Source organism: Prionailurus bengalensis, chromosome B4 (assembly GCF_016509475.1).
Source record: "Prionailurus bengalensis isolate Pbe53 chromosome B4, Fcat_Pben_1.1_paternal_pri, whole genome shotgun sequence".
NCBI lineage: Eukaryota > Metazoa > Chordata > Mammalia > Carnivora > Felidae > Prionailurus > Prionailurus bengalensis.
In genome coordinates, this window is record NC_057358.1 from 53,626,949 (window position 1) to 53,642,936 (window position 15,988).

At 35.8% G+C, this 15,988-nt stretch overlaps 1 protein-coding gene across 1 annotated transcript in view; it reads left to right on the plus strand.

Annotated features, from left to right (window-relative positions):
* PDE3A (phosphodiesterase 3A) overlaps positions 1–15,988 on the plus strand; it is a 312,046-nt gene that overhangs the window by 234,307 nt on the left and 61,751 nt on the right. The window contains exons 3-4 of the mRNA XM_043563131.1: positions 12,551–12,808; positions 14,277–14,431. Of these exons, the coding sequence (XP_043419066.1) occupies positions 12,551–12,808; positions 14,277–14,431 (413 nt within the window). The remainder of the gene's footprint in view (positions 1–12,550; positions 12,809–14,276; positions 14,432–15,988) is intronic.

The window sequence follows — 15,988 nt, forward strand, 5'->3', positions numbered from 1 at the left end:
CTATTTCCTACTCCTTTTCCAAACGTTCTTTATTCTCTTCTATACTTCTAACCTCCACATTGCCTACATCGCTCTCTCTATGAGGGACTCATGACTAATCTTCAGAGTTAAATAAAAGCCAAAGTATAGGAACTCCAACCTCTCACCTGCAAATCTTTAGCCTTTTTTTCTCACTGTTACCATAGAAAATGTTAGTCACCCTCTACTTCCTTCTCTTGGACCTTGATCTCTTTATCATCTCTGTGTTTTTACTGCAGTTTAAACCCCTCACACTAGTGAGATTCCCCCGGTTCAATATTTATGCTAGCCAGCTCTTTAGAGCCTGTTTTCCCTCTGGATATGAACATATCTCTATCTTCTGTTTTACAGTAGTTTTCAGGAAAGAGTTTTCTACATTATTTCCATTTTCATATCTTTTCTTTGCTTCATTTATTGTGGTGTGACTTACAACCTCAGCATGTCACTAAAATTGTTCTCTCCAGAGTTACCAGTGACCTTCCAAATACTAAACTAATGGATATTTTTTTAGAATTTATTAATCTTTCACATTCACTGGCCATACCTCTCCTCTTGACAAAAGCATTTATTTTATCCATTTGGCCCCATGCTCTTAATTTTCAGTTGTCCTTTCTCATTTTCCTTTGCCAGTTTCTCTTCTCCCTGACCTTTTCAAACTGGTATTGATTATGGCCCTGCCTTAAGTCTACCTTTCTTTCTCCTTATACACTGCCATGTAGGGTGTTACTGAAATGACCATATCTGTGTCATTGATACCCAGGTGTATATTTTCAGTTCAGATGTCTCTCTTGATGTGCAACTTGAATCATCATGTGAATATCGCATATTTACTGAAGGATGAGTATCTTAGCATCCACATCAAAACTCATTCCTTCTCTTGTGATTCCTAATTTAAGGGAAGGTTCTTAGCTACCCATGTGTACAAGTCAGAAGCCTGAAAGTCAGCCTGACTCTTTCTTCCACACGTACTGATGATGTCACTACCCTGCAGGGGCTTCTCATTACTCTTAGTAGTTAATCAAAGCTCTTACATTTGGCTCATGTTCCTGTCATGATGTATTCCCTCAAACCTCTCCAGACACATCCTTTTCTTCTTCTTCTGTTTTTAAATTTAAGTATAATTGACATGTAACATTATATTAGTTGCAGGTGTCCAACATAGTGATTCGATATATATGTATATTACAAAATGATCACCACAATAAGTCGAGTTAACATCCATCACCATGCATCATTACAGATTTTTTTCTTGTGATGAAAACTTTCAAGATCTACTCTCTTAGCAACTCTTAAATATATATTATAGTATTATTAACTGTAGTCACTATGCTGTACACAGACAAATTCTTTTCAACCTGAAGCACTCTTACTTCACCTGAGTGTTATCACTGAAAGGTCATTCTTTCTCTTCCTCCAGTCCTTTTAACTCCTTTCCCCCCTCTAAAAAATACTCATACATTTACCTGAATCCTCTGCTTGTTCATTTCATACATGTACCAGATTATAGAAAAATATGTAGAATCACTTTCTTTTTTTTTTTTTAATTTTTTTAATGTTTATTTTTGAGAGAGACAGAGCATGAATGGGAGAGGGGCAGAGAGAGAGGGAGACACAGAATCAGAAGCAGGCTCCAGGCTCCGAGCTGTCAACACAGAACCTGACACGGTGCTCAGACTCATGGACCGTGAGATCATGACCTGAGCTGAAGTCGGACACTCAACCGACTGAGCCACCCAGGTGCCCCCAAGATCACTTTCTTTTATCACTACTATTCATTCTCCTTGGCAATTTCATGATTTTCTACTTATTAGTTATTCCAGAATCAGTTTGTGAAATACAGTTTTTACTTATGTCTCCAGTATTTCAGTCTAACAATTCTCAATATTTTTATTTAAATTAAAATGAGAATATGAAATTGTGCTAGAAGGTTAAATGTTTTAGGATGGCTTCCAGAAAATTCATTTATCTGTCTTGAGGAAATACCTTGGACGCTGTAATTTGTCTGTCTTTGTATTCTTTAAGACACAGAACTGGAGAGAGGAAATTTAATTCTCTGGAGGTTTAGAATATGCTACTTACAACTTCACTCATTTTTAAAATCATCGAATGTCTAAAAATTGTAAGATCCTAAACTAGGGTCTGGGGTTAAACTGGCAAAGGAAAACTAGCACTGCCTTTGTGCTAACGCTGGCAGCCTGAAAGAGGAAGACAAACCTTTATCAAGATCACACATCAAAAGTCGAATTGAACACTGTTACAAGTGTTTATGACAGAGATGTCCTAAAAATACATGTGAGAATTGGTCAGAGACGCAAGGTTTCTCTGAAGTTACAGCTTCCAAGGCTTTTCATTTGTTTGTTTTGTTTTTGATGCTCCCAGCATGAGGTCCAGGCACTCATGTGGTGAGCCCTTTGGGTGCTACTGTACCAGTCCAAGGTAAGATCTCCTGGTTGGACAGCAGCTGGAGCAAATTGGTAGCATAGATAACTGCCCGTTGCCCATGAGGTTGGAAAGAGTCTACTGATAGATAACACAGGGCAGATAAAATAGATGCCAATGAAGACTGACACAACCAGTCATGTCAGAATTCATACTTGGATGGTTTTGTTTTGGTTTGTTTTGGTTTTAGTTTTTATGGATATTTGAATCACAATGGAAAATTACATGGGGAAAAATATTTAATTGTATATGCAAATGGATCATCTTTAAAGTGTTTACCTTATGAAAATGGGAATAGGCGACAGAACTGAAGTGTTTATAGTGTAAAAGAATTAGTAACAATGTAATTACAGTTTCTCTTTGACAATGATCCTGAAACATATAACACAATTTAAGATTTTATATTACTTTCTACCAATAATCTTATGTAAGTTATTCTTCTTTTAGTGTTTGTTTTTTTCTTGTGAAAAAAGAAACTGAACTGTGCTGGTTACTGAGGGAGCAGCTCTCATTCAAAAAAGATCTTCAATTAGAGTTCTTTAAAAAGGCAGAATACTGCCATCTGTTGTTCACTGAAATTGTTTCTAGGCTAAGCACACAGAAACCTCAAGAGTTCAAGTTTAATAGCAGTTCTTAAAATTTAATAAATAAAAGACCATCAAAATTCATCAGCTTTTATGAGTTCATACTTGAGAGAGTCTTAAATTTTCTATATTTATAAACTCATGCGCAATCAGAAAACCCAGTTTCTTTCACCAACAGAAATAATAATGCTTTTTGTTTATATAACAGTTGGCACTTTACAGGGTACTTACCCACCTTCATTTGTGGGAGCAGTCACATGACTGGTTCTGTACCTGAGTTCCTCATAGAGCCACCAGCCGCCTCATCTTTTCTAATTAGAAGAAACTGAGAGAAGCAGCCCGATATGGGTGCTTAATAAATATAGTTTATTTCCTAAATGATAAAACAGTGTTCTGTGTTAATTGTTGTTTTTGAGGCTGTTTAGTGACTTTGCTAGTTTCTGGAAGACAGAAAACAGGGACCGCTTGAACAACTTTCGGCTTATCTGCAGATAGATTATAGGGAGGTATGTAAGGACACAAGATGGTGTACTACATCCCATTTGGGGGTACGGAATGTTCCTTGAACATCTAAAGAGAAGGAAGTTAAGAACTCTGACAATTGCTGCATTTTGCTGCATCTCTCCTCTCACATGCGGCCGGCCCACAGAGATGTTGGAACACAGTTTGATAAAGGGCCCTATATGTTTTCCTCCTACTGTACATACATATTATCTTAAGGAGAAAATCCAAATGTAAACTTCTAGTCCCTGCCAGAAAATTAAAATAAGCAAACATCTGCTTCCTTAGGATGGCATGTAGCCAAAGTTCAGCCTACAATGAGTGACTGCAAAATTTTCACATGATTTCATTTTTAAAAAATTTCCCAACCAACTTCAAGTCTAAAATTATAAATGGGTCCTATGAAAGTATAAACACATATGCAATTTTACTGGCTTTGAGGTCAGAACCAGTAATACACCAAAGACCATTTATCAATCCAGCTCACCTTCTAAGTGAATTTAGGGCCTTAAAGACCAAGATACTACTCCCTGGTACCACAGACAGCCTTCCAGAGAAAGATTTGGAGGGTTGGGGGTGGCAAACTGTGCTTTAAAGATGCAGGGGACTGCTCCCAAAAACCCATCAGGCATCTTTTCCCAGCATTGAGGACCAAAGTTGGGTAAGAAAAGTCCCAGTGACTCTTTCCTTTTATGTGTCATCTCTTACACTGTTTATTCCTCTCTTATCCCAGCTTGCTCTTCACCCTGAGAATGTTCTTCCCATGCTATGTTTGCCTCCCAGGGTGCCTCCCAGGATGACTAAATAGAAAGGAAGAAAAAAAAAAACTTTCCAACAATGGAGCTAAGAGGCCTGCTCTTAGAATTCCTTTCACATACTGTGTTATAAATTATACCAGTGCAATCAGCCATATTAACTGAAACCAGGACTTTTGTACAATTACTTTCTGAGAGCCTAAAATCTCAGAACAATTTTCAGTATACAGGAATAGGGAATACGATCTTTAGATTTACCTAGAATAAGAAGTGAAAGTATTCAGGTTTTCATTTTTGTTATTTTGTTTTTGTTGATAAAGAAATATCTCTATGCTGCCTTCATTTATGAAGAAACTGCTGTCCCAGTATATGTTGAAGACAAACATACATGCAGTACTTTACCACAATGTTTAGTGCAATAATAATGGTGGAGATATATAATATTTATCAAACATGTACAGTGGGCCAAGCAACTCTGCTGAGCTCTTTATGAGCATGATTTCATTTAATCATCAACAATACTATATAGTATCATATAATAATATTATTGTTATCCCCTGTTTTGGATACAGGCAGTCTAGCTGTAGATCCTCTGTACCAATTCATAAAGGCCCATGTACCAATTCATAAAATAAAAATTTGGGGCACCTGGGTGCCTCAGTCGGTTAAGTGGCCAACTTTGGCTCAGGACATGATCTCGCGGTCCGTGAGTTCTAGCCCTGTGTCAGGCTCTGTGCTGACAGCTCAGAGCCTGGAGCCTGCTTCTGTTTCTGTGTCTCCCTCTCTCTCTGCCCCTCCCCCATTCGCACTCTGTCTCTCTCTGCCTTTCAAAAAATGAATAAATGTTAAATTTTCTTTTTAATTTGATATAGATGAATGAGTAAAACTTCCTCTTTTATCTCAGTACTTTATCATTTTGCTTTCCAACTTCTCACGTATGCAAACTTCCAAATCACATACATGATGAAAATAGGCACCTGTTCCTTTTTGCCACCCCCATGTGCTGATTCATAAACCAAACTTTGCTTTCTACACCTTGTTTCAGGAGTGGTAATGAACTAGCTATGACATAACTGTTAATAATAGTTCCTTTCACTGGAAGGCTTTCAAGTGAAAGGTGTTGTATTTAAAATGTGGGACTCTTAACAGATACAATCAGGATCGTAGTTGGTCTGTTCATTTTAAAAACTTTAAAGCAGAGAATTATAAACATTTGACCTACATTTTCGATACCTCTAGTGATATATTTTAACTTAATACATCTAAATATGCAGGCTTTTACACATCTTTTGATGAAGAGCCAAGACTATTTGCTGTAAGCATGTGTCCACTGTATCGATTAGAGTTGCAAGTTGTCTTTCTTACATGTACCACACCTGTACCTCGTTGTATACACTGCCAGTTTCTGTTTATTTCACAGTGGAAATGACTTAGGCACTTATAAAAGCATTCTGAGTTCAAAATCTTCCAGGTATGTTATCACTTTCTTTTTGAACCCTTACAGTTGTACCTCCCCTGCTTAATTTAACAGAAATCAATATTAGGGCCTCACTTTTATGAAATGTATTTATGAAGTCTTTAAAGTTGTTCAACTTAGTTTTCAAAGGAACTCTTCCAGTTTTGACTCATGTATCACTGGTTTATGGATATTTTATTAGCATAGGTAATTTACAGTGACCGAATACAACTGGCCTCAACAGATGTGGGACTAAAGGAAACCGACATTTGGCAAATGTACAACTCCATTCTTGGGAGAAGCATGTGGAAATTCCAGAGAATAGCCTATTTGCTTGTGAGCACTCAGTGGACACTGGGCATTTTAACACAGAAAGGAAACAGCACCAGTAACTCAATAATAAGTTATAAGGTAGAGCTTAGATAAGTTTAGCAATCAGTGAAACAAAGAATTTTCTGTCTACGTAATATCTTTTAAATTGTTTTAAAATTTTTTTAAATGCTTACCGATGCCAAGAAATAAGTTTTAAAATAATTTCCTTCTTTCTTCTTTGATGTATGTTTATGTGTATATGTGAAATCTTTAGATATATAGAATTGGAAGGGACCTTGGGAAAATCCAACCCAGTTCTCTGATTTCACAAGGGGGGAGCCTGTCTGGCCCCCAATGGATACAGTATTGCCTAGAGACAGCCTGTGTGGTTGGTTTTGGAAACCATCATAAATTAAACTATTAAAAAAGAGGATCTAATTTGAGGCATATAGCATCTCAACTAGGTTACTTAGATAACTGTCTTCAATTCTGGTTCTTTAGCATATGTAACCTGTCTTTGAGTTTCATGTAGAGTTATGAAGAGAGGCATTTATGCTGCTCCTAATTCTGTTTTTTTTTTCCAGTTAGAATAAATTAATCTCCAAAGCAAATGACTCATCAGATGATTCACTAATTCACTGAGTCAGAAGACTTGAGAGTTATTACATCTTCCACCTCGAAGTAGGGATGTGTGCAACCTATTTGATTAAATTATCAGTTTAATGTTTGCTTCAAAATGTGTAGGAAGAAAAGCTATAACTTGGGGCACCTGGGTGGCGCAGTCGGTTAAGCGTCCGACTTCAGCCAGGTCACGATCTCGCGGTCCGTGAGTTGGAGCCCCGCGTCGGGCTCTGTGCTGATGGCTTAGAGCCTGGAGCCTGTTTCCGATTCTGTGTCTCCCTCTCTCTCTGCCCCTCCCCCGTTCATGCTCTGTCTCTCTCTGTCCCAAAAAATAAATGTTGAAAAAAAAAATTTAAAAAAAAAATAAAAAAATAAAAATAAAAAAAAAGAAAAGCTATAACTTAGCTATATTGGTGCTGCCTCCAAAAGAATTCATCAAGTATTAGATGACTTACTGTCACCCGACTTTTGAAAGCAGATAACCTCCCTGATCATTTTGAACAAGTAGTTTGCTGTTGACCTGAAGTTTCCCAGTCCTTTTCTGATTTTTATCTTGGGCATCTTCTCATTCTTTAAGTGAAAGAGTGTTTGTTGGCTTTTTTTATTTACCTTGTTCCTGTAGCTATTTTCTAAAACTTCTTAGCAATTATTTCTTTTAGGAATTCCCCATTTCTAAATAATATGTTGACAGAACCCCAAACACAGTGCCACAGTAAATAATCTGACATGTTACTTTATTTTACATGCTATTAGTAATTTGGTCACGTGGATTTATCTAGAATTTTTAAAAAATTGCAACTTAGGGTAATTTAGAAACTTGAGTGCCCTTCCTAAAGTGCTCGTTTTTTTTTCTGATCCCTACACATATTGAAAGCTTTCCCTTTTCTTGTACTAATAGTGTAATTACAAAGTTTTAACACAGCAATAGTAAGAGTGAAAACAAATTTCCTATAATTGAATTGATTGATACCTGCTTAGTCTAGGAGTTATGTTTAATGGTGTTTATGAGTATATTTGTTATTGTTTCTTTAACTTCTTATCTATAACTCCAGATTTTCCCCTGCCTTTGGTGTTCAATAAGTGAAGTAACTTGGAAACAACTAGATCATACTGTATAGCAAGACCATTTGTATATTCACAGCCTGGAGATGGTGAGATAGACTGGATGGAGATAAAGAGGGAAAGGATGATATTTTAAAAACTGGACACTTTGAATCAGCTATTTTTGCTTTAACCTATAAATATATATATTTAACATATATATTTGTTATGTTATATGTTAACATTTTATTTTAACATATATATATATATATATATATATTTAAAATATATAAAACCACACTTTACTGTTCATCAGACTTAAATTCCCTAGTTTCTATTTAAAGGTAACAATCCAAATTTGGTTGTCATTTAAACGGTGTGTAGGGAATTGTACTTGCATCTTCTTAAATGTTAAGTGTAAATATTTCTGTTATAAGGAGAGCTTGCTAAGTAGAATGTTTTATATTGTTTGATCCTGTTTTTTTTTTTTAAGGAAAAGATTTGTTTGATTATCTCCACCATAAAACAACTCAACCGTGGTTTTATGCTCTAGTATATATAGTTCATTACTGCACTGAAAGATGATTTCATGCGTTAGCTTAAGACTTTCCTTTAAAGTAGCTTTTATATAAACTTAACCTTTAGTATTTATTATCACTAAGGTTTCACCAGTGAAATGGAATATTTCTGAGTATGCCTAGAAATTTAGTTATGTTATTTTTAAAGTTGGATAGGGTATGGCATTATCCTCTTTGTGAGTCACTCTTGTTTCATATTTTGTATCTTCCGATGAAAAAACTCTACCATTGACCGAAGCTTGTCTCTCCTAAAATTCCTTGTTACTTACTCCTTGGACTCGCCTGTGTCTTCATAATTTGCCTGCTGTTTATTGAAATAGTGATCTGTCTGCCTTTCAGTGAGTCACGTGTGGTAGTCTTGGAGATTTTGTGGCAAACAAATCTGATTGTTGGTTTTAGATTTTATGCCTCATTGAAGCCTTTAGTTATTTGAGCCAAAAAGTGGTGATAACGTCTGTGTGTGATGCAACTTTTGACTTTTATACAATTCTATTCTTTTTTTTTTTAATTTTTTTTCAATGTTTTTATTTATTTTTGGGACAGAGAGAGACAGAGCATGAACGGGGGAGGGGCAGAGAGAGAGGGAGACACAGAATCGGAAACAGGCTCCAGACTCTGAGCCATCAGCCCGGAGCCTGACGCGGGGCTCGAACTCACGGACCGTGAGATCGTGACCTGGCTGAAGTCGGACGCTTAACCGACTGCGCCACCCAGGCGCCCCGATATACAATTCTATTCTTGAATCAGAAAACCAGTAGAGCAAAGACCTGGTTTCATTCCAGTATTAAGTATATTTCATTAAAGTATACTTTTTTCCATAGTAAAAATGTTCACTTTGCTTTCATAGCTAATTCCAGTGTGGATAATTTACTACTTACTGGCATGAATATTGCTTTGTTTTTACTTGAAGACCTTTGCTTTTACAAAAGCTATGGCATAAATAGCATTGAAATACATATTGTGCTTATTTTCTAAATTCTTACGTAACACTAACAATGACAGGAGAATGAGTTTTCAGTACTGTTTCTATTTTAAAATTACTTTAAAAATGTTTAAGATTTGTTTTTTTCTGAGTACATAAATGCATTAAAAAAGAAAATATGTTATAATCATAAAATTAGAGAATTATAAAAAAAAAGACTTGTTCTCTCACCAATAATTCATTAAAAATTATAGTTCTAATTATCAATGAACATTTGTAAATTTTGTATGGTGAGAGCATTTTGAGAAAACCTCTTTAATTATTAATTATTAGCACATAAACTGTTAATTTCATTGTCAGAAAGTCTGAAAATTTTATGTCCTAAAAACAATTTGACTTAAATTTTCACTTTTTAAGGGGAACAATACAGTGACTTGTTATTTTAAGTTCATTAGAGAAACATGGATAGGAATAAATATTAGTTTTTCAGAAGGTCACAGTGAGTGAGTTTTTTAGAAGCATCATAATTAGAGATGCACTTGAAAAAAATGTGTTTCCAAAGGAAAATGTTAACTTAGTTCAGTGGCGTTTCTTATGAACAGTTTTGAAGTTGGCAATGTAGGTACATATGTGAAGTATGCATAATTATGTATCCTAAAGATATTAACATTACACTTAAATTTGTACATTGGTTCATAACAGATATTTAGTCTTCCAAACAGAGAAAAGCTTGACACAGTGATTAAATAAAGCATTAGATAATTACAGATATATTTAGGAACATAAGGTAAAAAAAAATCAACATGTATTCTGGTGTACTGGGTTAGCACTTAAGCTGTAGAATCAGAGTACCTTTATTTGCAGCCTGTTGTTTCCATGTTTCAGCTATCTGAGTATGATTTTGGCAAGTTATCTTAATAAAAATGGAGTTAATAAATGAAGTAACTACTTTGTAGACTTGTGCTGAATAAGTATCAGCTGCCACTATGATCATTATGGTTACTATTATTCCAAGGTAAAAGACATAACTATTCTATACTGTATCTTTACAGAAAAATTTAGCCTTTACTTACAGTTGTTACAAGGCTACATGTCTTCCTGTATGATGGGTGTTTTCATCATTTTTATATTTTTCTGATCATAAAAAATAATGCATATTCACTTTTTTGAGAACCTACCTTTCTCCACCAGTGAACAATATGAGTGTTTTTTCAAGTAATCATTTATAGATCTACCCAAATCTTAAAAAAAAAACAAACTATATACCAGTGTATAATATAGTCAGAATACAACTTTGTGTCATTTTCCCTGTAGATACCCATTTATGACTGCATTCTCTGGTTGTTATAAGAGTACTATTGTACTTTTTGTGTCTTTGTCCTCATGTTTTTACGTATTTGTAGTTTTTCTTTAGATGTCTGTCAACATTGTTTTACTGGATAATAGGATATATGCACTTAAATGACACATTGATAGACTCAGCAAAATGCCCTTCCACAAATACTGGGTTATTTTGACTCACTGCTTATTTCCTCAAACTATTACTAATACTTGGTGCTATCAATCCTTTATTATTTTGCCACGTTGATGACTAAAGTTTTCATTACCTTAATTTGCATTTTAAATATGTGGGAGACAAGGAGCTTTTTATGTATTTGATTGTTTACATTTTGTTTGAATTGTCTATTCAGTCCCTTTATCCAAATTTGTCTTTTATTGATTTTTTTTAGAAGCTCTTCATTTGGATATGTTTCTTCTTCTCTGTGGGGCAAATATTTTCTCAGTCTTCTTTACCTTTGCTTATGGTATATTTTCTTACATAGAAGCTTATGTCTTTATTCCTACCTGTCATATATTTCATTGACAGGTTATGAAGTTATATAATTTTTTCTAACAATCCAAGATTATAACTTACTCCCCAGTATTTGCTTTTACTAAATTGCTTGTAATTTTATATGCTTAAATTTTTCATCTCTCTGGAGTTTATTTTTGAGTCTGTTGTAGATGATTAAACTTTTCTTCCAAATATATAGCCAAACTTGTAACATCCTCTTATTGAAAAACTCTAGAATTATCATTATTATTTTTACCATTATCCGTATTGAGCACTTAGAATTGCCAGCACAATATTGAGTGCTTTACATGTATTGCCCCATTTAATTCTTACAATTACCTTCTGAAGTTGGTGCTATTACTGTATCCACTTTACGGATGTAGAAATCACAGGATGGAATCTTAGTGACTTGACAGAGATCATGCAGCTAGATAGTGGTAAGGTTACGAGTCATGATTTGGATGTAAGTAGCCTAGTTCCAGAATCTGTTATGCAGTTATGTGGGTTTCCTATGCCTCATATTGTGGCACTATTCCAATATTAACGGTCTATGATGCGCTGTCTTTAAGCTTCACCTGCTCTCTTGGCCTTGACTTTGCCCATCCTCTCCTTTGCTCTCATGCCTTCCTGCCTGCATTTGGGCCTGGCCAGCATGTCCGGGAGCATTCCTGTCCTCCATTTTTTGTGCTCTTCCTTTCTTCAGCAAATACAGAATAATGACTCTCAGTGTTAGAGGCACTTTGCAAAATATGACAGATGTGCCGCAGAATACCAGAACTAAAATGACTATTCTTACCAACCACAAGAAGAGGGACAATGTGTGAATTTGATCACAAATGGAGTTGCTTTTTGTGCTTGTCTTTAACATTTAATTAAATAACTACCACATACCAGGCTAAACTATCACATTAAAATATTACTGAATTAAAAGTTACAGTACATTGGTGCACCTGGGTGGCTCAGTTGATTAAGCGTCGGAGTCTTGATCTCAGCTCAGGTCTTGATCTTGAGATTATGAAGTCAAGCCTTGTGTTGGGCTCTGCGCTGGCATGAAACCTACTTTAAAAAAAGGAGGAAGAGAAAAAAGTTTACAGTATATTAATGTTACTTTCAGAATGAAATTTCTAAATAAAGTGCAGTTAAATGTTGAGGTATTCATAAGGAGTGGCTGGTAGGAAGTTTTTGTTTGTTTGTTTGTTTTTTTCCCCAGTTCTCTGAAACTTCTTGCCTTTGAAAAACTAGTTATCTTTTGGATTTCTTCAAATATGTCTCACCCCTCCCCAAGTTCTAACATTAAAAAACATGCATGAACACAAAAATGGCAAAAGACATGGCACATTTGGGTAAATTTGAAACAGAAATGTGACTTGAATATACTTTACTGCAACCTGAAAGAGTCAATCAGCCCATTTCTGAGAAAAAAGCCCAATTTTGTCTGTGCCTTCAGCCTCAGCTCTTCTCTCACTTGACTGTTCCTTTGGTGTCTCAGTCTTCAGGAACCAGTATTACTGTGGATATTGCCGTGATGGGTGAAGCTCATGGTCTCATTACCGACCTCCTGGCAGACCCTTCTCTGCCCCCCAACGTGTGCACATCCTTGAGGGCTGTGAGCAACCTGCTCAGCACCCAGCTCACCTTCCAGGCTATTCACAAGCCCCGCGTGAATCCTGTTATTTCCTTCAGTGAAAACTACACCTGTTCTGATTCTGAAGAAAGCTCTGAAAAAGACAAGCTGGCTATTCCCAAGGTAAGTATTAAGGACACGTTCCTGGAAAGGTTAAATTTTTTTTGTTTGTTTTCTGGGTCTGTTTGTTGTCACCCCACACCCATATGGAAGATTTATGTCAGTGACTCAGTGAAGACGTGTTGATCATGGTGATCAAAGTTAATAAAAATTTAAACATAAAGACTTGTGTCCTTAAACCTAATAGCTTTCTACAAGTGAAAGCTTTACCTTGTTATGTTACCTTTATTATTATTATTATTATTATTATTATTATTATTATTTTGACTTTGAAGAAGATTTTACTCCTCTATGCCAGGCTCTGTTCTGTGGGCTAAAGATGTAGCAGTGAGGGGTGGGGGCAGGAAAAAATCCCTGCTCCTAGTGTTTAAAATCTGGTGTCTTCTGAAACCCAAGGATGCTCTGCACATGATTTCTTTGTGTGATACCCTTCAGAGTATGCTCCTGGTTTTCCCAAACCCAAGAAGTTTTGAACTCAGAACAGTTTTGATTGATTCTGGATTATTTAAGGTAAAAGATGGCCTTAGTTATTTGTAGAATTCTTTCTTTTTACATGTAAGATCGGAGTTTTACAAACATAAGCTGTAGGAAATCAGATCCTACAGCCAGTTTAGACCTTGCATGAGAATGGGTCATAGTAAAGACTAAAAAAAAAAAAAAAAGTTTTAAGTCATCTCTGGCACATCCTGCAGTTGTCTGTTTGGTAAACAGGCTTCTGTCCTCTTTAGCTAGTGGTCAGTCAGTAACACCCTTGCTTTAGCTATTCTGAGTCTCTTGACTCAGGAATGTGTTTTTCACACAGCTTTCTCAATTAGGTATTTACATAATTTTTTGAACATCTGCTTCTCTGCAAAAAGTATGGCTAAGCATGATAAGACAGTAAAGGAATGAAGAAAGATTAACTGATTCCTTTCAGTCTCAAAAGAGACATGAAGTTAGGCATCAATCCTGATATGTAAAATGCTTGACCTCTTCTCTTACTATTGAATTACATTCTAAGATGAATATTCAGACCTTTAGGAAATATAGGAAGCTAGTATCAGAGTCATTCTTTTTTTTTAATGTTTATTTTTGAGAGAGGGACAGTGCAAGTGGGGGTGAGGCAGAGAGACAGGGGGAGAACACAGCATCTGAGGGAGGCTCCAGGCTCTGAGCTGTCAGCACAGAGCCCGATGCGGGGCTTGAACTCACGAACTGCAAGATCATGACCTGAGCCGAAATTGGATGCTCAACTTGACTGAGCCACCCAGGAGCCCCTGTCATCGTTTAGATGAAGACCCCAAAATGTTAATTTTGTAATATTCATTCCTTTATTGAATTCCTGACCACCTAGATCCAGATAGGTAATATTCAGCCAATAGATTTTAATAAATTTTCTTCCAATTTAAAACCCATTTCCTCCCATTATATTACATAGAAGTCAGTGATCAAAAATATGCTTGATAATAAAATCAACACTCCTTCTTCCTAGCGTCTGAGAAGGAGTTTGCCTCCTGGTTTGTTGAGACGTGTTTCATCAACTTGGACAACCACCACCTCAGCCACAGGCCTACCCACTTTGGAGCCTGCCCCAGTCCGGAGGGACCGTAGTGCCAGCATCAAACTGCATGAAGCATCTTCATCAAGGTTAGGCAATGCTCCTGTTGGTTTCATGTCTCTAGAGAAGTTATTTGCCAAAAGGAATGATAAATTGCAGAGGAAAGGTGGCCCAACTAATTACAGTTGCCTGGAGGCCAGTGTCAAAAATGAAGATGGTATATGGTTTAAATGCAGAGCAGTACTATAGGGATTAATATTAGATAGTTAGGCTTAAGTTGTGTTGTGTGACCTTACATGTAAATGGGAACAGGGAGTTGAGTTAATGCCCGCCAGTATGACAGGATGGGAAGAGTTGAGCCCAGAGCAAAGGTAGGCTAGATTTTACAGAGACTGAGATTCATATTGAGATTCTTAAATCAAAGGTATACAACCTGATATTTGCAAATTGTTGTTAGATTTCCCCCAGCCCACCAGACCGGTTATCCTAGTATGATATGAAAGGCAAAAGATCAGATCAAAAAGTAGATCGTCATCCGGAAGGTATCTGGATATGTTCAAACATTTGGTGATTTAAAGTTTATTTAGACAAAGGACAAATTGGTGGCTAGCAGAGACAGGACATGGGGGGTGACGTGGGCCAAATAGGGAAAGGGGGTCAAAAGGTACAAACTTTGAGTTTTAAATAATTGTGATAGGGATATAATATACAGCATGGTGACTATAGTTAGTAATACCATATCACACATTTGAAAGTAGCTAAAAGAGTAAATCTTAAAAATCCTCCTCTCAAGAAAAAAAATTTTTTTACTGTGTGGTGATGGATGCTAACAAGACTTATTATGGTGATTATTTCACAATATATACAAATATCAAATCATTATACACCTGAAACTAATATGTTGACAATATCTCATTTGAGAAACAGAATAGACTTTATGTAGTATGTTAATTAAAATTTTACAAAGTGATTTAAAAGCCAGAATTACCAAAGCTAAAGAAAGATAGTGTTAAGATCTGGAAAGAATTTTGAAGAAAACTTCATGAAAGAGGTGCTTTTAGAGGGAGCTATTGTGTTTGTCCTTTTCTAGTTAGAATAAAAATAGCATACTTTGTATGAATTCAGTAATTTTGAGAACATTTCCCATACGATTTCAGGTTTTCGAAACATTTGCATCAGTTTTATTAATGATGAAATGACTAAAAAATAACCACATCTTTGTTGAACTCCATGAAGGTAATATTAAAAGTAATTTTCTCCTGATCTGGGCCTTGAATATCAATAAAGCACTATTTTGAGATTGGCAGAGAAATGGAAACCTTTAGAATTAGAAGTTTAATGACTAACTTTTCTTTCTTTGTCATTTAAAAATATGTTTAATTGGTTTCTCCCATATTAACATGGATAGTCTAATGAACCTATAGAATCCAAAGCAAACTCAAATGATTCTTTCACGTATCAGTGTAATTCTCCATTTTATTACCTGGACTTCTGTAAAACTTTAAATGCCACCACAGGAGAAGATTACCCAATCTGATTCATGAACATTTCCTAAAGTTTTAAATTACAGGTCTTTGGTGATATATTCCTCTGAAAATATTGACTATTGTCACTGTCTCCAACAGCAAATATTGATAAGTGATACT